This window comes from Hirsutella rhossiliensis (genome assembly GCF_020360975.1).
Source record: "Hirsutella rhossiliensis strain HR02 chromosome Unknown scaffold00019, whole genome shotgun sequence".
Classification (NCBI taxonomy): domain Eukaryota; kingdom Fungi; phylum Ascomycota; class Sordariomycetes; order Hypocreales; family Ophiocordycipitaceae; genus Hirsutella; species Hirsutella rhossiliensis.
Genome location: NW_025408685.1, coordinates 564,485 through 588,819, shown reverse-complemented (window position 1 = coordinate 588,819; position 24,335 = coordinate 564,485). Strand labels below are relative to the sequence as shown.

The window sequence follows — 24,335 nt, the reverse complement described above, 5'->3', positions numbered from 1 at the left end:
CAGGGATATGTGATGATGTTGTTCAACGGACCGGTCATATGGAAAGCTGGGCTCCAAGACACAGTCACGTCTTCAACCACCGAAGCAGAAATTCTCAGCCTAGAGAGAACAACCAAGGAGAGTTACGCCCTGGACCGACTATTAAGGATATCTCTCTTGATCTCGGGCCTCTGAAGATTTACTGCGACAACCTTCAGTCGATCCGACTAGTGGTTGAGGAGAACCAGAGAATCACGACCAAGTTGCGGCACGTTGACATACAGAACATGTGGCTAAAACAGGAATTCAAGAAGGGTAGGTTCCTAGTGGAATACTTGAAGACTGATCAGATGCCAGCAGACGGATTGACCAAAGCGCTATCGAGAGCGAAATTCGAGCACTTCCGATCGATGCTGAATCTGACAGATATCAAGAGGAAGCAAATTTGGAAGTGGGATGTCGATGACCTTCTAGGTCAGGCTGGTTGTGATAGCTTCTAGCAGCGTTGACTTGATCACTCAACGCTGGGGGGTGTGTCGCATATCAAGCCTGCCTAGGATGATTATTCATGAAGTTCTCACGAAGAGAGCATGCAAGTGGGCATTGATTGTGTAACGATGGGTATGATGTGTTGTATTCCGTCGTGTCTGTCCCTCTTGCAAATGCCCTCTTCTAGGCTCCTATTTATATCCCTTGGTTCCCTATTGATATCCCTTTTCAGTTGTATAGGTACAATATCTAGGGGCTGGGCTCCTTTCCCAGCCCCCTTTGCATACTGACTTTCCTAGTCGCCGAGGGCTCTTTCAGCTTCCCCCGTATATGCAGTCTCTCTACAGCCTATGTGGCTGCCTAATGCGGTCTCCTAATAGTCTTCTGCAGCCGCAGAACTCTCTGCAGGCTGCCTTTCTGTCTAGCCCGTCGGGGCCCTTAGCTGTATACCCCTTATGGGATCCCGAGCTCAAGATCTCAGACGTGCTTCGCGACAGAAGTGGCGATGTTACTCGCAACGCCGCTGTTGCCTGCTAGGCAACCACTACTGCGTAATCACGCGACGGACCTTTCATTTGCGTATAAAGAGCTGCACAACTCCGTGCGTTCGTTCACTTCTTGTTCTTTAGATAATTCTCATCAATTGCCTGATGCCATCTCTGACCCGTGTGGAGCCAAATGTCTGACAGTTGGCGAAAGGGTGGGGTTGGCGAAAGGGTGGTGGTGCATGGTAGTCGTTTACTCCCGCCTCCGGCTTGTCACATGGCGCCGACATACCACGCCACGTTTGGACGGTCGTCTAGTTTTGACATGTTTTGTCTTTTGTTTTGTTTCCGTTTTTGTGTTTGTTTTTGTTTTTGTTCTTGTTTTTGGCTCAGTGCGCGTGGATCGTGAAACTCTCATCCGTAGGCTTTACCCTACGGTCCCTATCTGCCCGTGGGCAAGTTCTCCTGGTTGCGCGCCCCGTGATGAAGTCGCTGCGCATTACTGGCCACAACCGAGAGTGGCACACTGCGGTTGCAGGGGCGGTTGGCTCTGGTCGCTCTCCTGTGTCACCGAGCAAGTTGAAATGCCATTCTGCTGGGGCCCATCGACTAGGCCCATTGACTGGGGCCATGAGAAACCCCGGGGGCAATTGTTGCATGTTACCCGAGCCACGGCGACATCTGGCCAACCTCTCTTGAGGTCTTGCCGGATGTAACCCGGGGCTCCGAACAGCACTGGTTTACAGCCGTTCCTCTCACAGTGGAGGGCTGCATAGATGCCAGCGTAAGCACCACGACAGTCCAGCCAATAGTGGTTGGCAACCACAACCCCGCGAACATGACTACCTTCAGCGAGTGTGACATGTTTGCTAAATTGATTGTTCCCGGCACGCCCGTTCACTAAGATTACTAGGGGTGCCGTGTTTGGGTGAGAAGCTAACCAGTATCCAATTCTGCGTGTCGGAACGTGTTGTGCCTGGCGTTGTAGCTGCTAGTTTGTGGCGTTTCCGTGATGGCGTACCTTGGATGGTTTGAAGATGGTCGGAAGTGATTTTGAAATCCGGCGGGCCACGGGATCCGGCAGATCACCGGTAAATCACTTAGTTGCCGACACTTTTCACTAAGATTACTTAGTGTCCGTACGACGGATAGGAAGGTAGGTAGGAAGATAGGTAAAGAGGTGATCTTAGTAGTTGTATTGCTTAGAGAGTAGCTAGAAAGCTTGCTTAAGAAAAGGATATCTAGTAGACATAAAGTCCCTTTATATAGAAAACTCCTCCCTTTCTTTCCTCTGATTATTCGTTCGATCCCTCTAGGCAGCAGGGTATTATTCTAGACAACTAGTCTTAGATCTAGGAATTCTTTATATAGAAAACTCCTCCCTTTCTTTCCTCTGATTATTCGTTCGCAGGGTTCAAAGCCACTCCACTCCACTACACATTCGAGAATGTGGAGTGGATGTGGATGATTACTAAGATCACGGCCGTGGTGTGGATGGTAGATATGGATCCACATGTGGAAATTCTTTCCACATTTACCCGTTGGCGGGGCCCTTCGGGAGCCACTAAGGGGACAAGCCCCTTAGTTGGGGAGCTAATGTGTGGACGCGCCCCGAACCCGTGCACACCCCACCACTCGCGCTTGACCGTAGCTCCCACCAAAAATACGCGTAACGCGTGGTAGTCAGACTGTGCATCACATCCATCATCACTATGCGTACCCACGCCGGCGCAGCCGCCGCCGCCGCCGTTGAGAAGGCTGCAATGCTGGTCATTACCTCTCGTGACGACCTCACGTATGGCAGGCGCCGGCAGACGCGTAGCTCGTCTGCCAAGCCCGTCTCTATTAGGCAGGCTGCAGCTATCTTCAACGTGCCCTCCTCGACTGTTCAAAAGGCCGTACAGCGTGCCCTTGGCCGCCGTAGTTCGGCTGGCCGACCAAGACTTCTTTCTGACGATGAAGACGATGCCGTCGCCGCTTATGTTACGTGGCTTCAACGCTCCGGCTTCCCGGCAACTAGGCAACAGGTCCAGGCTGTCGCCCTGACCCTTCTTCAACGCCGTGATCCTAATGCCCGAGCACCTGGAAGGCATTGGTACAATGCTTGGATTGACGCCCATCCAGAACTTCGGGTCACAACGATCAAGGCTGTAGAAAGAGCTAGGAAGACATTTGAGGCTAGTGATGTCTGCTATATCGAGGCCTTCTTCCAGAGGCTTGAAGACATCGTCAACCAGTACAAACTTAGATGAGTGCCCGTACACGGAAAGGCAAGGCTGTCAAGGCCAGCGAGGGCACTTTCTATACAAGCGTCAGCCTTGCGGATATTCGTCAGTCACAAGAGTCATCCCAGAGGCTCGCAGCCCAGAAGTCACATCGTCAGGAGCTTCGCCAACTAAAGGCTATGGTTCGTCGCGAGAGGGAACAGCTACTCGAGCAATATCGTAACGAGAAGTTCCAAGTGATCAATGGCAAGGCAAGAAGACTCACGATCAAACAGTGGCTCGCTTGGGGGAAAAGCGATGACTATCTTGCCCTCGAGACAAGCGAAGAGATGTATGCACGCCTCCTCAAGCCGGCAGACAAGTTCACGATAGACACAACCCGCACGCCGCTTTGTGCGCCCTGGCGTGAAGGCCGACGGTACGCCAGCAGAGCAAGCGGCTGTGGCCGCAGCTTGCGCATCAGAAAGACCGTTGCAGTCAATTCAATGGCCTCATATTGAGAGAGGGTCTATTGAGATTATCACATCGTCACAACAGCCGCCGCTGCCACAACGAGCACCATCGTCATCGCCGCCACTTACGGAGCCCTCGCTGTCATCGTCGCCGCCGGGCACGCCTACGCCACGCGAGCCAGGTTGGAAGAGACTTGAGGCTATTATTCGAGACAGCTATATTGAAAGGGCATCGATTTAAGATCTAATTGATATATAAATTGGCTAAATAGCTAATCTAGTGAGGATAAAGGGAGAGTGTAGGTATAGGGGTCAAATGGGGCAAAAGAGGGCGGCCACACGTTTCAACAGCAACACATGCATGCCTCAACGCCATGCAACTGCGCACAACACTTGGAATCCAGATAATCAATTGCTTCATATACCATGATTTAATCGCTGTACACGATGCACCAATTTTTATTAGGCCTAGACAGGCGTGGAATGCGTGGGCTGACTTTTGCACGCAATTGCCTGCATAAACCGCGTGCACGGGTTCGGGGCGCGTCCACACATTAGCTCACCAACTAAGGGGCTTGTCCCCTTAACGTAATCCACCCCCTTCCCGGTCAGACCCCCTACTCGGTCAAAAATTCTCCACCGACAAGGCCCGTCCGTACCTTACGGCGAGACAAACTGAGCACAATACCACGACATATTTACTCCAAGAGACAAGTAACTCGATTTACGACTATCTATTACACGTACGGGCAGTGTGTTCAAAAGACCTGCATTTACTACACCGTGGTGGTGCACGCTGTCTTGGGACACTTGGCTCCTCTTCTATCTGTCGTTGGGCCCGCTCCTCTTCTTCCCGCTGTCGCTTGGCCCGCTCATCTTCCTTTGCTCTCTGTTTCTTGACCCGCTCCTCTTCCTTTTCTCGCCGTAGCTTGAACCATTCCTCGTTCTCTTGTCGCCGTCGCTCGGCCCGCTCTTCTTCTTCTTGTCGTCGCTTGGCCCGCTCCTCGTCCTTCTCTCGCCGGCGCTTGGTCCTCTCCTCTTCCTCCACTCTCCGTCGCTTAACCCGCTCTTCTTCTTCTTCTCTCCGTCGCTTTATCCTAGCCGTGCCCTCTGCAACCGATAGAGTACCGCCGTCGCCAATGTATTCACGGCGCTGTTCTTTTCTCTGCTTTCGCCGCTGGTTTTCTGACCGAAGTTGCCGGTTTTCGTCGGCAAGGAGGGCGGTGCTATGCATGGCCATTTGACATCCTTTGATAAGCTGGTTGATAGCTTGTGAGACTGGCGAGTCTGTATTTTGTGGCCGGCGTTGAAGAAGCCTTTCGGCGTGAGTGGTAAGCTGGTTGACGTTATACGGAGTCTTGGCTGCTTCCAGGCTCTTCTTGGGGCTTGGAGTATTCTTGTCGCCGTGATCGTTACCAACTTTGTCAACCTGAACTTGTAACCGCGATAATACCCTGTTCGGGTCGAACGGAAAGAGGCCTGTTGCCATAAATCCGCTTCGGATATTCGACGGTGAAAGTGCCTGTCGGCGAGCCTCTAAGTATATAGGAAGGAAGTCATGTTTGTCGATATGATGGATCCCAGCGAGCATTTTCTCTTGAACCTTGCGGCCGTATATTGTTTTCAACGGCGAAAAGCACCCGACATCAAGAGGCTGCAAGAGATGTGAGGAATGTGCAGGCATTTGGAGTACCACGATGGAATTGGCCGTACAGTACTTGTCAAATTCCGGCGTGACGTGGCTGCCGTGCCCGTCGAGAATAAGAAGTCGATGCGTACCAACCGTACGGCGCCGTGTATTCGGATCAAAGACTTCCTTTAACCAATTCAAAGCAAGGTCGTCGGAAGTCCAGCCGTTCTCACTAACGGCGATATGCCAGTCATCGGGCACTCCTGATTCGTACCAGCTTGCTTGGTGTAACTTGCCCTGGAAGATAACCTTCGCCGGTAAAGCCCAACCTTGGCAATTGATAGACTCGATCACGGTAACCCATTCACGATTTCCAGGCTGCGTGAGCATTGCCCGACCTCGCCGGTCAGACCGGGTAAGGACTCTCGCCGTTGAAGCGACTCCCATTTGAAACCCCGTCTCATCAAAGTTATAGACATCCTCGTCAAGAATCCCCCATTTCTGTTTCGTCGCCGCGACTCGATCGTACCATCCTTGGATCTTTTGGGGGTCTTCGCATTTGGCGCGTTGGTAATCGTATCGGCGAGAGTACTTGGCCTTGATTTCGCCGTGGCGGCCAACAAACTTCCGCACCCAGTTCTCCCCGACAGGATCTTTGCCTCGCTCGGAAAGCAATAAGTTGGCCATCCGACGAGTGTAAGCCACTGTCGGCGGCATCCCTCGCTCGTCCATCGACAAGATCCATTGTACCAGGGCAGTCTCTTCCGTCGCCGTCAACTTCAGGTTGTTCATCTGAGCGTCGCGTCGGCGAATGACACCGCGCAGTCGATCAGATACTGTCGATTGAGGGACGTCGTATGCGGCCGCAGCCTTGCGGGTACTTCCGAATTGGCCCTGCTGATAGGCCCTGACGGCGAGCAGGACCCGTTCTTCGCGTGGAACCGATTGGTCTCCCGTCGCCGTCATCGTGCTCGGTTTGTCTTGCCATAAGTGTGGGTCGCGGCGGTGGGGAAATTTTCTGACCGAGTAGGGGGTCTGACCGGGAAGGGGGTGGATTACGTTAGTGGCTCCCGAAGGGCCCCGCCAACGGGTACGGGTGGAGGCTGCTTAGTAACCTCAGCTCTTGTTGAAGGGTATCCGCAATTTCCACGATTTCCACGGTTTCCACATGTGGCCAGGCCCCCTCAGCCCGACCCGACAGGGGGCGTAGACAAAACGCAGGCGGCGAGAGACTTCAACTCGTGGCTCCGGGTATGCCCTGAAGATACCCTCATCGTCTACACTGACGGCTCGCAGAGCGAAGACGGCGCCTGCGGGTATGGGTACTCAGTGTGGCTAGGCCCTAGCGAAGTGACCTACGGCAGCGGTCGGGTCCTACTCGCTGAGGTCTACGACGCAGAGGTGGAAGGCGCCCTCGAGGGCTTCGAGCGGCACTCACGTGGTCCCCAGGACCCCGGACCAGCAGTGCCGGATAGTCGTCTGCCTTGATAACTCTGCGGCTATAAGAGCCATACGAGGCAGCCCATCGATCTCGTCGCAAGCGGCGGCGGAGAAGTTCGCTGAGGCCGCGGCTCGGCACGGAGACGTCAGGACGCGCTGGTGCCCCGGCCATACGGGGATCGCCGGCAACGAGCGGGCCGACCAGCTAGCAAAGGAGGGCTGCCGGGCCCTCGGCCCGGACAGGCCGCCGACGTACGCGAACATCAAGAGACAGGCCAAGGCTGCGGCCAGGCGCGACTTCCAGGACTGGTGGTCCGCGGGGGCCCCGAGCAGCTACAAGAGCCTAGGGCTCAAGGCCTCGCTCGGGTGCCCCCCGGAGCTGCACACCAAACGACAGCACCTCCATCACCTGCTCGCTGCGAGGAGCGGGCACGGGGACTTCGCCGACTACCACGAGAGGTTTAACCACGAAGAGGCCCGGATCGCATGCTCCTGCGGAAGGAGAAAATCACCGACACACCCTTCTACTGCCGGAAGGTAGGTACTCGACACCGCCTAAGGCTAGCCCCACGGCGGGCAAGGCTATCAACCAGGCACTAGGAAGGGATTTGACCGGTTCCTCGGGCTAGTAACGGAGGCAGGATTCTTTGATCGGATTTGCCACCGCCACTAGCTCGAGGCAACCCCAACCTAATATGTACAATTCTCTTTTCTATGTTTTCTGCCCGTAGGCTCCCCGTGGGCCTACGGCCCAGCTGACTGCGTGGGCTTTCTCAGTCACCCGGCTCTGACCGAAGACTGACTAATATTACGGCTTTACCGCCGTGCCCGGAACCCGCTGACGGGGGAAGGGACCTGAGAATCCGAGCGGCCACAGAGTCCAAGAATTGCTAGATAGGGGAGTAGAAGTAAGGAAGGCGCGACGGGTTTCCGGCGAGCACCCTCATCTTGTACTATACCTAGCCTAGCACGTCTTTTGCCCTTATAGGGATGTCCCAGACGGTAATCAATACTACTACTACTACTACACATGTGGCCAGGGTCTTGTGGAGTGGAGTGGATTTGATGTGGATCCACATGTGAGTCCATATGTGGATATTCGTGGAGTGGCTTTGAACCCTGTTCGTTCGATCCCTCTAGGCAGCGGCCCCCTTTCCGCTCCCTGTGCCCGATTTTTAGTCTCCCTGTGCACCTTACCGTATTAGGTAGAAGCATCGCGAATCGGCCAAGACTTGCATTTGTGTGTGCAACACACCAATTACTGTAGAAGGTGGTCACGGATTGTAGAGTCTTTGCGTTGAACATTATGAATTTGAAGCTATTCGCACATTTCCTCCATATCTTCTAGCCGCATTACAAGCTCATACGGCTGCCGCATTGCGTGGCCTCTTTTCCGCCGTGGTGAGCGTTCCCCCTTTCCTCTAACTGTAGCGTTACTTATCTGCGAAGCCGGGAGCGGCATAAATCCTCCTTCCACTGATGTAAGGGTGCTAGAAAGAGGGGGTCGAGGACCCAAGGGTAAAGAGACGAGGGCGCTCGCGATGCCCCCGTTGAGACCCTCCTTGACGCGGCGGCCGCGGCGGCTCGTGATATTCGAAGGCCGAGGGTAGCCGCCGCATAAGTTGGGTGGCAGACTCTGAGCGCCGGAAAGTCTGCGGTTGCTGGTATGAGGTCGGCTGTGTAGGCGTTTGACGGATCACGATGTCGGCTTGTGGTGTTGACGCTGCTTGTGGTGTTGACACCGACCACGAAGCTATAGCCGGCCCAATGCCAAGGTAGTTGCCAATAGCCTCAAGCCGCGCAAGCACTGTCTGCAAGACTGGCTGCCGCTGTTGCTGTTGCCCGCGAGGCTGTGACTGTTGCGAAGCTGGTGAGGTAGCTGCTGCTGCCGCTGCTGACGAGGCCACAGGTGCAGTTACAGCGGCTGTTGCAACGGCTGCAGTCGTGGCCACAGGTGCGAAGGCTATGGCTCTGGCTGGTCTGCGGCGCCGGGCAATGACTCGAGGATCGCGAATTCGTCTGTATGGGTCTGTGACAGCAAGATCCTGCCGTAGAAGCCAGTGGTTGTCCCACAAGTTCAAGGGCAAGGGTCTTGTAGCTATAACTTTGCGGCTAGTCCCTCCCTTGGACCTGGAGGTACGAGGCGATAATATGCTTGCAGGGCAGCCCGTATTGGGCAGTGAAGCTATTCCCACATTCCCAAGTGGCCGCTCTTGTGGTTTGAGGAGGCCGGCCGAGGCGGCTAGTGCCTGTTTCTGTACAAGCTCGAGAGACGGATATGACGCCTTCTCGACGGCTTCCTCATATAATGGTAGCCGGAACAGGTCGCGAGTCCGTCGTGATTCGCGCTCAACGGTCCGATCATGGTGTTCTCGTGAGGTTGAGGCTTGTAGTTGCAAGGCATGATATAATTCAAGCAGGTTCGACTGGCCGTTGCGAAGGAAGGTGCGAGAGCTTGAGTGAAGGGATTCACAAGGCGAGGTCGTTGTGTGGCCCCAGTTGCGGTAACGGCAGACCCAAGCGCGCGCCCATTGCGTTCGTACAGGCATCCAGACCTCTTCCACATACCTAAGAATAATGTGCTGGTCTGAGAAGGCGCCTTTGACGATGCCCCAGCGGCTGTTGAACTCGTCCTCGGTCGGGGCATACACTACGGACCGGAAGGCTGTTGTGAAGGCACAGGGGCCTCTTTTTCCGGCAGTGGCTCCGGTAGCTGCAGAGCGCCCGGGGTCTTCATCGTCTTGGGGCTCTTGCGGCGGGTCAAATGGGTCGTCATCGTCATAGTCGCCAAGCCAGCGCTTCTTCGCGTTTGTAGTGATGTTCTTCATGATATGCCACGTACAGACCTGTAGCTGTGAGTCCGGGAAGGTAGCCGTCAATGCAGCGCGCGCAGCAGCGTCATAGTCAGTGATGATAACGTGTGGGATAAAGGCATTGCCGTCAGCCTCGCCTCTTAGCCTTGCCTTTGACTGTAACCACTCGCGAAGCTGTATAAAACACCAGGTAAATGCGTTTGTGTCTTCGGAAGGGACTAAACAGAAAGCCACAGGAAGATAGAGCCCAAGGCAGTGATTCCATTGATCTCTAGCAGCTTGAGGCCATATCTATTCGTGTTGTTCGTTACGTCGGCCATCATAAGGTGTGAATGTTGTGCCCAAAGCCGCAAGGCAGGGTCAAGGCCCACAATCTGGTAGAAGAAGCGATCCTCATCGTCAAGTAGCTCTTTATGGAAGGCACCTTCCTCGTCGAGCCTGGCAATAAGCGCTTGTGTGGATGTATGTGCCCCAAGCTCCCGGAGACGAAGCCGGGCACAGATATTCGCGATGTCTTGCTCTGTTGCAAGTAGCCGCGGGCTCTTAGCCCGAAGAGCAAGAAGGATCTGCCGCGCCGTTAAGCCAGCATCGCGAGATAAGTCTTTAACCTGCTGGAGTTGATGTGGATGAAGGCGCCGGTATTCTGGGAAGGCGCCGGCCCTATTGGCCTCATGGTTGTGCCTTGGGCACATCACAGAGATCCGCCAGAGGTCTCCCTCTAGCTTCAGGCGCACAACCTTGACTCTAAACGGGCAGGAAGTCCGCCTGGTGCCAGTCTTCCGGAGTCCTAACGAGGCTGACTTGTATTCACGGCCGCCGCATGCGCATACGATGTCGTAACGGCGGGAGCCCATGTTCGTAGTTGCTTGGCTTGAACTTAACTATGGCGTAGCCTTGGCAGCGCGCATGCCGCTGGAGCTCGTCAAACGCATCGTCAAAGGTCTCAAAGAGTGGCATATTGTTTGGCGGGGGCTGGAGAAGCATCTTGGAGAAAGAACGGGTTGATTAGCTGCTTTGTGGCGGTTGTGTGCCTCTGAAACTTAGCTACGCAGACGCGATGTGGTATTGCGAGGTGGGTGGTTATCACGAGTTATTTTGGCTTGCGGTGTTGTACCAGGAGGCACTGCTTGCCGCGACGCCAATTGTGTGTATTATGTGTGTTACGCGTCTACGTGTGGAGTCTTGCCAAGTACGGTAAGGTGCACAGGGAGACTAAAAATCGGGCACAGGGAGCGGAAAGGGGGCCCTAGGCAGCAGGGTATTATTCTAGACAACTAGTCTTAGATCTAGGAATTTATCTTAGGCAGCTGAGTAATTATTCTAGGCAGCTATTCTTATGTCTAGACATTTCCTTCCCTTTTAAAGGAAGACCGATTCAGTGTTGCTAATAATATGACAATAAAGTACCGGTAGTTCTCAGCAAGCTGAGAGCGCGGGCGGAAGGATAAGGGCAGGCACAATTGAGTCCAAATGATGATGCATGTTTTCTATCTGTCTGTGCGACATTGAAGGGGTATTTATACGGAGATACCTCTCTAGGACCCGTGGTGCAGTGATCGGAATGGTCTGGTATGGTATCCGAGGGTTTGCTGAGCGCCGCTGATCTGGTCGGGTGGGGCAATCCGAGAATCAGCGACCAGGCGGGCCAATCGTATCTGCGGATATCCACCCCACCCGAACGGCGCGCGCCGTGGATATACGCAGATATCGGTGCCCCGCTGATTGCGTCGCTGATTCGATGGAGAAGCCGCTATTCACGTTCGCTACGGCGCCCTGTCCACTGGAATTTTAGCGGGCGACCCGACCAGGCGGTGCGCATCGTGATCGCTAGATAGGGCATCTCTCGTCGCCGCGCGCCACCCCGCTCCAACCCGGACTGGTGGTCACTCGCAGGCTTGCCTTGGTCTTCCCGTCACGATATATCCCATGGCCCGGACGCCAAATCGACGGAAGGCGAAGACAAAAGCGGGGCCCAAGCCGAAGCTCGCAGGAGCAGCGGCCGGGGCAGGGGCAGGGGCAGGGAGTCGCGCAAAGCCGTCGAGCGTACGAGTGGACCAACGCATCCGGCAGAACGCGATAAACGACGCGGAGCTACGCGCCAATGCGCAGACGATCCTCTCTGCGATCCACGAGTCTCGGCCAAGGAATACGACCTCGGCGTACGCACCGAAGCAAGAGGAATTCGAGCAATTCTGCCGCCACAAACAGTACTGTGACGGCGCTACGGTCACAGAGGAGAAGCTCCTCCTCTTCCTCGTCGAGGAGGTGGCCGGTCGGCCCTTGAAGGTCAGGAGCCGCAAGGCCGCCACTGATACTCCGCAGGACGAGACCCGCCTGGCCTGGCGGTCGGTCCGAACTTATGTCACCGCAATCACGGATCTTTACCGGACGCAGAAGGCCCTCGGAATGAATACGCACCCGTCGCCGCGCGAGGACAACGTACGAGAGTACCTCAAGTCCCTACAGCGCCGGGACGCCCAACGAGACAGGGAGAACTATGCCGATAAAGGCCGCGATACTCTGCTCGATGGTTACTCGAGTCCGAGTTCGAACGAGTATGCCACGAGCTGTGGGCCCACAGCGGCACATCGCCCGAGTGTCATTTTCGGACCTCGTGGATCTCCTCTTTGGCCATTATCTTCTCACCCGTGGCGGCGATCGTCGGGCTGCAGAGATCTCAGACCTATTCACCTTTGAGTTAGCGGGGAAGGGCTCAACCGGTGCATGCCGCTCATCTTTACGACACGAGCCGGCAAGCAGAACCAGCACGGCCGCCTCGAGACCGCCGGCGCGTATCGGAATAGGAACCCGCTAATCTGCATCTTGGGTGGCCTCTCGTTCTACCTCTTGTATCGTTGGGATCTCGGTAGTGAGCCGTTTCCCGATTTCAGCAGGCGGTCCTCGTGGTACGACATCCGGCTAATCAAGGGTAACGGCACCGGCCGGACGGCGGCTTTCTCGTACAACTCACAGCGCGAGTGGGTTGTCAAGGCCTTCGCCTACGCCGGCGTCACGTCGCAGAAGAAGACGCATGTCGGCCGCAGCTCGGGGCGAGGACGGCTGAACTAAAGGGATTAGCGAAGACCAGATCCGTCGCGCGGGTCGTTGGAACCAGGAGCAGATGGTCGGCTGTTACCTGAACTCGTTGCCTCGCAAGTTCATGCGTACGATGGCCGGGCACCCGCCGCAGGCCGGATGCTTCGAGATACGCCGTGCCGGCGTGACGCCGCCGGAGGTCCTGCTCTCGATGATCTGGCCCGAGCTGGACCGTTGGCGAGGCCGGTTCGGTCCCGGTACCGAGCAGGAGAACGACCTGGCAGCGATGGGTTCGACGAACCTCATCTTCTATTTACGGGAGGTTGTCTTGCAGGATTCCGTTGTCCTGATGAAGAAATACCCCGGCAGCCCCGTTTGGAACCACCCGGTCTTCCGGCATCCGGCCTACGCCCCGTTCGCGCACCAGCTATCGGACTTCATCCTTGAAGAGGAGCGTCCAAGCCAGCTTGCAGTCCTAGTCCAGGCGATGCCGGTCCTCGCGGACTATCTTAAATCCATCGACGCGCGGAACGAAGCAAGGACGATCCAGCTTAAAACAGAGCTAAGCGAGCAGCTTCGAGCCACCGAAGAACGTCTTGCGGTAGCCCAGTCGTCCCTTTTTCGAATGGTTTCAACTTCCGTTACGGCCGCGACGACCACCACTGCCACCACGGCCCCGGCCGTGGTTGATGTCGTTGGGCAGGGAGGACGAGGAGATGGAAGCCGATTCGTCTCGGCTCAGTCGAGCATTGTTGATAGCCGTGCCACGAGCCCGACGGCGACAGATACGATCACGGTTAAGACAGAGCCACCGCCACGGTATCAGATGTGCCGAGCAGTAAAAATGGTCGAGGCGCTCTGGAGCGAGTGGACGGTTGGCCTTCGAGGCGGGCCAGCCATTGCCGACCTCGACGGTAGATGGGAAGCCGGTGGCGCGCCGGGCGACAAAATGAATTGCAGTGGTATTCGTTACGGCTCGAGGTTATAAGGAGATTCGCAAGGTGGCGAAGGCCCACAGGTGTAGCGAGGAGGCCGCGATGCACATTGTCAACTTACAACAGCAGCAAACCGGCTGCTCGCTGGACTTATTTTGCAAACAGCTCCGAGCCAACAGAAAGGCAAAAGTTGTACAACTAAAGAGGTAGAAATACACTATTTTTGTTTCCCTTCCCCCTCGTAATTTGACGAGCTCGTCGAGCCTTGAGAGCCCTTCAAGACGCGGCGTTCCGGGCGGCGGTCGGCCGGACGGCCGACCGTGGACAAGGGTGGATATTGGAAGCCGCTGAGGGCACGGACGCTAAACTGCGGTGTTGTGGCGCTCAGCCGCTGAATCAGCCACCAAAACCCCGCTGTGGATATCCTATTGATGTGCATGTGTTGATTGCTCTGCCCCAGTTGCCCTTTTCACGTCCAAACAGCCCCTTTTGTATCCCTCCAAGCTTCTCCCAAGTTGATATCCCGTTTTCAGGTATAATATACATTCTATCAGGAAGAGGGCACTTCTTGCCACTTACTGAAGGCCACGTAAGTCATCTACGTCAGCAACATCAGTTCCATCTCCCCGATCAAATAGCTCTTCTAGCTTTTAGATCGATAGTTCAGTCTCTCGAGGTCCCCGAGCCAGTGATAGTTATGCCGGACTCCTCAAGGGTCCCCGTTCGAATAGGAGATCCTCCGGACCCCTCAGTGGTCTAGGAAGAAGAAACAACAGTCTGCAGACTTCCCTTCTTATGATGTCTGACTCGCAGTTGCGGCGGGTCACGGAATCCGCTAGATCATCGGGAAAACCCCTTAAGTCGCAGTGGTGTTTATAAGTCGCAGTGCGTGTTTAATTACTCAACTTTACGGTCCCCCTAATGCGGGGACTAAGGCGGAACGACAGGGGGGGGTGCAGCCCGTTCCAAATGTCGGAAAGACACGATCGTTCGCATGTTTCCACCCCATTGCCCCATTGGGTGTGGCACGGGTAGTTACGCCAGACCCACGTCTTGGAATTTCGTGCACCTTCCATGCGGAAGTCTGTTGCTCCCAGCACAGGATTGTGTTGCATATCAAGCCTGCCTAAGATGATTACCCGTTGGTCAAAGGCAGGCGCGGCTGACCAACAACTGCCGTTAAGTTGGCCAAAAATCCGGGACAGCACAAAACCCCGGGACAATCTTAGAATACCGGTAGTGGAAATTACTAATACAACTGTTAAGAATTAAGTACCTCAGGTTTTAGCGTATTTTCGAAGAAGTACTAACTTCTTAACACTTTTCTAGTATATTTCTAGGCCCCAGGATTGTCCTGGGGTTTTGTGCTGTCCCGGATTTTGGGACTAAGGCTGCTGTGGCCCCACACCTAGACCAACGAGTACTCATGAAAAGGCGATATCACTACGCAAAGCCGTTGTTGCCTGCCAGGCAACAGCTAATGCGTAGGCAGGCAACAAGCCTTTCTTTTGTGTATAAAATAGCTACACAATTCCGTGCGTTCATTCACTCGCTTGTTGTTCTTTAGATAATTCTCATCAATTGCCTGATGCCAACCCGTGTGGAGCCAAATGTCTGACAGATTGTTTCTCTTTGCTTTTCTTTTGCACTCTTACGGAGAGTCTCCCTGCAGTGGTGTGAGACAAGATTGTAGATTGTTATATTCGCGCGACAGGCGTTGTTTGTCCTTCATGAGACGCGTTATGGAGTATTTTATGGCTTGAGTGCCCATAGGTTTGTCGTCATTTGTGCCGGACACAAATCTTGTCCTTTTCACTCCACCCAGCGGCCGGGAAGCGCTGTCACGGTCTTCCAAACCAGAGCTTCGACAAAGAGTCGTCCTCGTGTTGGTCAAATTTTGGGCAGGATGAGCTTACCACCTCTCAATGGGACGATTTCGACCAACTGTCCTTCTCTATCCGCGGCAAGGGCGAGTGACTGCTGCTGCTGCAGTCATCCGTTTTGTTCTCCTCTCCGGATCGAGCGCTTCTGCGAGCGGTGGCTTCTCATCTTGTCGGTGACAACACACAAGCTTTCGACTTCCTCTCTCGAAAAGACTCTAAGGGACTGTCTGGGTCCCAGGGGCTTCACATATCGCGCGGCACAGCGCGCACAAGACGGCATCTTCTTCAGCAGGGTTTTAATGCATGCTGGCCCGAGTGTCAGAGGGTTCAGTCGCGAGGATCGCTGCAGGCTGCAGGCTTGGCTTGGACCTCCTCTTCCTCCGCTTGCTGTTAATGGTTCGGCCGTTTCGGACTGCATTGTTATGCCAGTGTCTTGCTGCCTGAAGCAGATGAGGGCGCACTTGCCGTTTTGGATGTCTCACATGGTCATGGAAGGAACTGTGACCTCTGGTTGTGAAGGACTTCTGAACAAGCTCCTGGAGATCGGTGTGTCGTATTATGCTATGAGGATTTGTCTATCGAAAAGGGGGAGGAGGCCACGAAGCTAGCTTTGTGGCCTCAGCCGTACACGTGACTGTGTACGTAAGCTAGCTAGATGAGTACAATGGACTAACGTAATCTACCCCCTTCCTGGCCACACCCCCTACCTGCTCAAAATTTCCCCACCCAAGCGACCCGTACCTCATGGCGCGACCAACCGAACACAACAGACGGCAATTGATTCCAAGAGACAAACAAGCAAGTAAATTCAGACCTGTCTATCTATTACACGTCCGGGCATTATGTTCAAATGACCTGCATTTACTACACCGTGGTGGTGCACGCCGTCTTGGGACGCACAGCTCTTCTTCTGTCTGCCGTCGGGCCTGCTCCTCGATAAGTTGTTGCCCTGCCTGCTCATCCTCCCTTGCCCTCAGTCGCCTAGCACGTTCCTCTTCCTTTTCTCGCCGTCGCTTTATCTTAGCCGTGCCTTCTGCGACAGACAGAGCACCGCCATCACCAATATACTCGCGTCGTTGCTCTCTTCCTCTTTCGCCGCTGGTTTTCTGACCGAAGATGTCTGTTTTCGTCGGCGAGCAGCGCGGCACTATGCATGGCCATTTGACATCCTTTGATGAGCTGGTTTATGGCTTGTGAGACCGGCGTGCCCGCATTTTGTGGCCGGCGCTGAAGAAGTCCTTCCACGTGAGTGGTAAGCTGGCTAACATTGCAAGGTGTCTTGTGGGCTTCCAAGCTTTTCTGGGGGCTTGGAGTGTGCTTGTCGCCGTCATCGTTGGCATTGTCGTTGCCATTCCTGTCAACCTGAACTAGTAACCGTGACAGAACCCGGGTCGGATTGAATGGGGAAAGGCCTGTGGCCATGAATCCACTTCGGATGTTCGACGGGGAGAGCGCTTGTCGGCGGGCCTCGATGTACAGAAGCAGGAAGTCCTCTTTATCGATGTGGTTGACCCCTGCGAGCATCTTCTCTTGAACATTCCGCCCATATATCGTTTTCAAAGGCGAAAAGCACCCGACATCCAGAGGCTGTAAGAGATGTGAGGAATGAGCTGGCATTTGGAGTACCACGATGGCATTGTCCGTACAGTACTTGTCGAACTCCGGCGTAACATGGCTGCCGTGCCCGTCGAGAATGAGAAGTCGGCGTGTTCCAACGGTACGGCGCCGTGTGTATGGGTCGAAAACTCCCTTCAACCAATGCAATCCAAGGTCGTCGGAAGTCCAACCTTTGTCGCTCACGGCAATCTGCCAGTCCTTGGGCACATCTGCCTCGTACCAGCTTGCTTGGTGCACCTTGCCCTGGAAGATGACCATCGCCGGCAAAGCCCAACCTTGGCAATTAATAGATTCAATTACGGTAACCCATTCTCGATTTCCTGGCTGCATGACCATAGGCCGACCTCGCCGGTCAGACCGAGTAAGGACTCTTGCCGACGCAATGACTCCCATTTGAAAACCCGTCTCATCGAAGTTGTAGACATCCTCATCAAGAATCCCCCATTTCTGTTTCGCCATTGCCACCCGATCGTACCATTCTTGCATCATCTTCGGGTCTTCGCATTTGGCACGTTGGTAATCGTATCGACGAGAGTATTTCGCCTTGATTTCGTCGTGGCGGCCAACGAACTTCCGCACCCAATTTTCGCCGACAGTTTCTTGGCAGCGCTCCGAAAGCAACAAGTTGGCCATGCGGCGAGTGTAGACCACTGTCGGCGGCATCCTCGCTCGTCCATCGACAAGACCCATTGTACGAGGGCAGTCTCTTCCGTCGCCGTCAACTTCCGGTTGTTCATCTGCGCGTCGCGTCGGGGCCGGGCACCGCGCAGTCGAGCAGAGACTGTCGATTGAGGACATCGTATGCCGTCGCGGCCTTGTGGGCGCTGTCGAATTGGCCTTGCTGATAGGCCTTCACGGCGAGCAGGACCCGTTCTTCGCGTGGAATCGATTGGTCTCGAATTTCCGTCATGGTGGTCGGCCTGTCTCGCCATGAGGTGCGGGTCGCTTGGGTGGGGAATTTTTGAGCAGGTAGGGGGTGTGACCAGGAAGGGGGTAGATTACGTTAATACCATTCCCACACTGGCAACTTTTTCTTTTTGTGGTTGCGGCTGCTGTAGTGACCGGGGCAAGAAGATGTAACGACAGTGAGGAAAGAGGGGTTCTTGACCAGGGCTCCGTTAGGGTCTTAATGAAGTAGCTTTGTTAAGACTGTAACGAATTCTTCCCATACTGGCAATTTTTCTTCTTCTGTGGTTGCTGTGATATTGTTGAAATAGTTACCAAGACGGTCCGTATCAGCCAAAGAAAGCAAGAAAGGGGTAGGGGTCTGAAGGATGTGGAACGTTATCCCTCTGACGGGTGTTTTGGGGGCGATTGAGCCGATTGAGTGAATGGCTTCGCCGTTGCCGAATTTGATGGTAGCCTGGCCGGATGTCGAGCTGTCTAGGGCTACATTTGGGTCTTCTCGCTGTAAAGCAATGTACTGGGAATGACCAGCTGTAGAGACTTTGCTGCACCTGTGTCAATCATGATGCCTGGGAAATTGTCCACTGAATATTGATCTTGAATGACGAATTGCTAGGCGGGAACAATGGTTTGATCCGTCTGGTAGACTTCTCCATTGTCTAGGGTGATTGTTGGTGCCATTGTCAGGTTCTTCCCATATGTCGTCGGTAGTGAGTTCATCAAGCTCATGACCTTCGTAGTCTATAAGATAGGCTATGAAGTTTGGAGGTTGTATGCCTGTGAATTGACAACGTGCGACATATTGGTCCTTGGCCTCTTGTCGTTCTTCTGCAGAGTGTTTGGTTGACCAGCAACCTTCTTGTCCACAAACAAAGCACTTTTTGGTCCAATTGCGATTGGTGTGGCTAGGGGTGTAGTTGCTATGGCTTGAGGGCCTGTAGCTTCCACGGTTGTAGCCTTGTCCATATCCGCGATTGGGTCGTTGTCCTGAGTATCCGTATCTTCCTCGTACGCGGTTGTTATGGTATCGGCGATCGAGGTAGTACTGATTGTTCGGATTCGTTGGTCCAAATGATCCGTCAGGGCTTTGCAAGTACTGAGGGTTTGTCTGTCGGGCAAGGTGGGTCTCAACGGAAGATCGTAGATCTGCAAAGAGGGTCTCGATCTTTGCTGCAGGTTTGAAGAGGGCGTGTTCAAGTTCGGGTACACCACGGCATGCGATGATAAGCGTAGTACGCAGTGGAATGTTTCCTGCGTAGTCAGGGCCAAGGGCTCTCTGACAGAGTTGTAGCTTATCGAAGAGTAGTTGAAGGACTTCATGGAGGGATTTGGAAGCATCTTGGGCACGAATCGAGTTGAAAGTGGTTGTGGTCCAATCTGTATAGTAATGGACGTGGTTAACTTCCGTGTCAAAGTGTTGTTTGATGCTATCGTATGCCTTCCTAAACGTGGTAGTCCATTCGATCTTGTCAATGTAGAACGTTTGTGCTCTTCCGGCGAGGATTCGGGGAAAAAGGGCGTGAAATTGTGACGGTTTCACTTGGATGTTGTAGCAGATGCTCATGAAGATTCGGATCTTGTCATCGAGGAGGTCGTACGGCTCTCCTGTGTAGTTCTTGTCTTTGTCCCAGAGTTTCATGAATTTCTGCTGTGTGTCGCCATCGACGGTGGCGTTCGGGATATCATCCGGTGGAGTTTTGTGTATGCCTCGAGGGACATAGGCTCGGATAATAGTTCGGGTTGGGGTGTGGACGGGTTGGACGAGTTCGGGTGCTTGAAGCGGTGTGTTGTCGGATGAACTGTAAGAGAGGTTGGGTCAAGGGCATCTTGGGTCAGAGCGGAAGTCGTGGGAGGTGATGTTGTTATCTGTAGTGCCTCAGTGATGGGTTCCTGGGCAGGTGGCTTCGTTAAGGTCTTAATGGGCTGTTGTTCTCGACCACCACACAGCTTTTCCGATTCAATAGAGAGATAATAATTCAAGCTTCTGAGCTTTCAATCCGGGTTCCAGAATGTCGGTCGAGCTTCAAGTACATGTACATGTACGGGCGTGAACTCGGGTATTTGCCGGCTAACTCGGAAGCTTGTGTATGACTAATAGAAGAAGATTCTCTCGACATCAACGGCATGACCCCGTGAAGGCCTCGTTTCACGCCCCCATGCCTCAACATCTAGTGTCATGAGAGCGCTCTCGACTCTCCAGGATTTCTTCATCAAGCCGTTGCACGAGCCGACCCGGGATGACGCCATGAGTTGACTGCCAAGGCAGAAAAGTTTTATCCGGTGCTAGCGAAGACTTCTCGTCGCCGCACGTCTCCTCAGCCCTCACCGTCTTCTTGGTCCAGCCGATCTGCGCACGCCTCCCATGCATACGTATCGTCACCCTCCCTTCATAGCCCCTGTTCATTCTGGAAAAGAAATTGACGTTTCCCATGCATGTACGAGGATGCACGGTGACCTGCAAAGTCGCATCCGATGCTGCGCCAAGTTCCAATGCCGCGCGGCCTTTTCTGTCTAGCCATCGTCGCGAATAAGAACCGATGATCATCGACTGAAGGACATTAATGACTTATAGAGATGGCGTGGACAAAGGCCACTCGCCGGCAATCTTCGTGGTCGCCAATACGCGCCTGTAGCCGCAGTCCTTGCTGCCGGACTTGGACACTCTAGGCACCCCGACATGGCATTCTGACGGTTCAATGCTGGACGTTTCCTGTAGACTCCGCCAAGCTCTCGCATTCCATTCTTACTTGATCCCTTGTAAGACAACTATTTAGCGTTTTCATGACCCTATGGACGACGGGATCGAGGTGCCATAAGGGCCGTGAAGTTATGAACTACTAGTGGGTGAGTGGTGAGTGGTGAGTGGCGAGTGGTACAGTACGGAGTACTTGCTGACATGACAGTCAGACAAGCCAGCGCCGGCCCACGTAATCTGTCGCATCGAGGGAGACTTGGAGCACAGTGCAATTAGAAGCCGGATGCCAGGGAGGATGCTAGTCCCAGGCGCCAGTACGTACTGTGTATGCTTCAGGAATGCACAGTACCCACTCCGTACTCCGTACCAGCGAGGCATTGATTTATTACCGCCGTGACACCAGAATGCGGAGTGAGCCAAGCACGGCACTCGGTCGGGCAAAGGGAGTGCCGAAGGCCTCATCCTTCCTGCCCTGGGCACTGTGCTAATTACAGGAGGGGGGGGGGGCAGGTCGTGCCTCATGCCACGCCTCAGGTGGCCCTCGGACACAGTGGCTACAGTGCTGATACAGTGCTTATGCGCCCCAGCGGCGGACGGCACTGTCGCATTGGGAAAATACGTGGCGCCCCAAGGTGGACGGTGGCAAGTCGCCATGGCTCGGGCGGCATTGGAACGCAGGGCCTCTTGGCTCACATCTATAGGCAGGGGCAAAGTGCTTGCTGTGCTGTACGCCGTGAGACCGGAGCGTAAGAATGTGACGATGATGCTGGTGTAGAGAGTGAGCGCTGCGAGTACTCAGAGTGCAAGGGTGGATGCAATACAGTACAGCGCTCGCGCTCTCCCGCCCGCCCTCGCATCTTCCTCCTCGCGGTCAAGCATTTCTGGCAGCGCGCGGAGGCTTGGCAAAGCTTGTCGTCGCCGTCTGTTGCGTGACGCATGTTGTCTTTTCCAAGGCTGTCTGTCTGTCTTTTCACCGCTCGTGATACAGTGAGAGCTGTCTCGTCTCAGACGCCCTGCGCCCTACAGTGCATTACAGTGCAGGAAGCGGCCCCATAGGCGTTACAGTGCGTGAGCAGTGCTGCTGCTATTGTAGTTGGACCCCTCCCTGATTCCCACATCAAACATTCCACATCATAATGCCTTTTACAGAAACCTTTCGACAGCCGGCAACTGTCCTCTATCCTCTACAAAGTCAAACGCCTAGAGTCCAGTTGTTCCACACCGGCGACCTACCAAGGCGGTGCGCACCCTTCCTGGCTGGCTGCGACATTCGTCCTGCGCGTTAGACTCACCGGATGTGACAGCTGACGCACTCTCTTCCTCGCCCATTCCACTCCCACCCCCGTGGCGGAGCACAGCATCCAAGAGGAAACGTCGACAACACACACAGTCTTTCTTCTAGTTGTCAACCAGAACCGAACCTGCCTGTTTACCTAATCCATCCAAAGACCCGGCGCTCGCTCACCAATCAATCCTCAGTCCAGCAGCCTCATCAAGCTCACCCCGTCCCACACGGGCAGCATCACCACCTCGAGCCTCGGCTCCGCCGCGCACCGGTCGTTGAAGCGCCGCAGGCCCTCGAGCTCGCGCTGCTTCAGCTCCTCCGACGTCCAGTACGACGTCGTCAGCCCCGGCGCCGGGATGTGGCCCCACCGCAGCACGTTGTCCGCCACGATGAGCGCCCCGGGCCGTAGCAGCCGCCGCGCCGCCCCCGGCTGCGACCCGTCCAGCAGCTGCTCCATGTAGCCCCCGTACCCGGGCTTGTCGGCGTCGAGGAACACGGCGTCGTAGGGCGTGTCCGAGGCGAGCTTCGGGAGGCTGTGTGCGGAAGCATGTTAGCAGGTCCAGGTCCCATGGGGCCAGACCTCTCCCGAATCCGAACAGGCACGTACGTCTCCGAGGCGTCGCCCACGATCGTCTCAATGTTGTTGATGCCGTTGGCCGCAAACGCCTCGCCCGCCTCGCGCGCAAACTCGGGCGAAATCTCCAGGCCCGTGACGAGGCCATCGGGCCCGACGGCGTGGGACCACACCATGGCCGAGTAGCCGACAAAGACGCCGACATCGATGACTAGATGGGACGTGTCAGGACAGTCTGCCGTGCCTCGAGCCATGTCTCACTCCGGTCTCATACACACACGCGCTGTCACGGACGCGTGTGTATCCCACCCATCACCCCAAGGCAAACCGACCTCGCTTGACCCCAAACGCCCTGGCCAGGAAGATGTGCAGCTGCGACTGTTGGTTGCTGCTCATCATCAGCGAGTCGTCGCGCCGCGCCCACACGCTCGCGTGGTAGTCGGTGATGTGCCGCGGCAGCGCCAGCGAGTGCGCCTCGCAGTAGTTGGACGACTTTTCCGCCAGCTCCGCCGTCGCGTATATCGTCGAGATGCTTGTGTGCTTCATGCTGGTCCGTGGCTTCAATCTTGAGTAATGCTCTTTGTTCCTGCTCGGGGGAAGGGGGGGAGGGGGATGCAAGAGGCAGACGGAGACTTTCTCTTACGCATGTTCACATGCATCGTCTAGCTTGGGGCAGTGTCACTTTATACTTGGGGGGACACGCCTATCCATGCACTTTGAGCGCGTAAACTCGGCCGAAAGAGGGGGCGCGGGCTGAAACGGATATCCCGGACAATCACGCAAGCTGTCCTGGACAGGAACGCCCTTATCGTTGCTGTCCTGGTGCCTTTCTCGCTTCTCTCTCTTCCTCTCACACTGTTTGTCGCTCTCCCGCTCACTCACAATGTTGCTCTCTCACACTCACAACGTTTGTCTCTCCCCTCTCCCCAATGTTTATAAACATCCCACTCTCTCTCAGCGTTTATACACATCTCTCTCCTCTCTCAATGTTTTGTCTCTCGGCCTGTCCGCCACGCCCATCCCATTCGTGGTGAATCGATAGCTCGCGGCCCATGGTCAGCATCACCTGCATGCAACAGCGGCAAATGCGACCACACAGCTTACATCACACATGCAACGCCCCGAGTCTTCCGCTGGACAGATCAGTGCAATATGGCGGTTCAGATATCTCTGCGTGAACCAGGCTCGCTTGATTCCCACTTGATGCAAACATCTCATCGTCACGCCTCCCCTGATCTGTCTCAAGTATCTGTCCATCCATCTTGCTCTGTCCATCTCAACAATGCAATCGAATGAGCTGCAAAACAGCGGCCGAAAAGCCTCGCTGCAATGTCGACCAGAGGCCTCCCGTTTGCGGCTGGTCTCATCGTCGTCATTGTCCCTGTCATACAGCCTCTCGGACGGACACGAGTTGAGCCGAGACCACGCCCGTTTCTCTCACCGGCCACCCTCACAGACTTGGTGCTCTTCGCTGACGTCCTTCTCGCTCTCGCCTTGTCTCGCGCTACCCTTCCTCGGGCCGCAAAGAGACGTACGCCATCTACCACAAAGCATCGCCATGCACCCATAGTAATACCCTTGAGAATCCCTGAATAAGCCCGGCACCCTGGGGACTTGGCACGCCTGGCGACGTTGGCTGGTCGCCCCCTCGTCATCCCTCATCGCCCATCGGCCCTTCATCTCTACCTGCCGAGTTCGGACTCGGGCATTCGTATGTAAGAGTAGAGAGGGCTCTCCGCAGCAGTTCTCCCCTTTCCAAAGCCGGTAGCCGACTCCCGATGATCAACCTCACAGCGTCGCATCCAGATGACACCGATACCCGACAATGTCAACCGAAGCGGGAAAGTTCCCGGCATCGTATTGATCGCCGGGCGGAAGTGACCCTGCAGAA

General features: G+C 55.0%; 5 protein-coding genes across 5 annotated transcripts; 3 read left to right on the top strand and 2 right to left on the bottom strand.

The window, feature by feature from the left end:
• Positions 1-2,665: 2,665 nt before the first annotated feature.
• HRG_11220 (uncharacterized protein) lies at positions 2,666-3,828 on the top strand (the record flags this gene model as incomplete). Its single annotated transcript, XM_044869690.1, has 3 exons — positions 2,666-3,189; positions 3,243-3,596; positions 3,735-3,828. The coding sequence occupies 3 exons, from the start codon at positions 2,666-2,668 to the stop codon at positions 3,826-3,828; spliced, it is 972 nt and encodes a 323-aa protein (XP_044715243.1).
• Positions 3,829-4,976: 1,148 nt separating this feature from the next.
• Positions 4,977-6,226, bottom strand: HRG_11219 (DDE superfamily endonuclease domain-containing protein; the record flags this gene model as incomplete). Its single annotated transcript, XM_044869689.1, has 5 exons — positions 4,977-5,026; positions 5,084-5,152; positions 5,344-5,372; positions 5,424-5,638; positions 5,684-6,226. 5 exons carry the CDS (start codon positions 6,224-6,226, stop codon positions 4,977-4,979), a joined length of 906 nt encoding a protein of 301 aa, XP_044715242.1.
• Positions 6,227-6,428: 202 nt separating this feature from the next.
• On the top strand, positions 6,429-7,241 carry HRG_11218 (RNase H domain-containing protein; the record flags this gene model as incomplete). The annotated part of the gene is made up of 3 exons (XM_044869688.1): positions 6,429-6,466; positions 6,490-6,734; positions 6,778-7,241. 3 exons carry the CDS (start codon positions 6,429-6,431, stop codon positions 7,239-7,241), a joined length of 747 nt encoding a protein of 248 aa, XP_044715241.1.
• A 4,198-nt stretch (positions 7,242-11,439) lies between these two features.
• On the top strand, positions 11,440-13,028 carry HRG_11217 (centromere DNA-binding protein complex CBF3 subunit; the record flags this gene model as incomplete). The annotated part of the gene is made up of 4 exons (XM_044869687.1): positions 11,440-12,068; positions 12,216-12,546; positions 12,629-12,839; positions 12,919-13,028. The coding sequence occupies 4 exons, from the start codon at positions 11,440-11,442 to the stop codon at positions 13,026-13,028; spliced, it is 1,281 nt and encodes a 426-aa protein (XP_044715240.1).
• A 9,032-nt stretch (positions 13,029-22,060) lies between these two features.
• Positions 22,061-22,990, bottom strand: HRG_11216 (o-methyltransferase domain-containing protein; the record flags this gene model as incomplete). Its single annotated transcript, XM_044869686.1, has 3 exons — positions 22,061-22,403; positions 22,478-22,655; positions 22,777-22,990. 3 exons carry the CDS (start codon positions 22,988-22,990, stop codon positions 22,061-22,063), a joined length of 735 nt encoding a protein of 244 aa, XP_044715239.1.
• Positions 22,991-24,335: the final 1,345 nt, after the last annotated feature.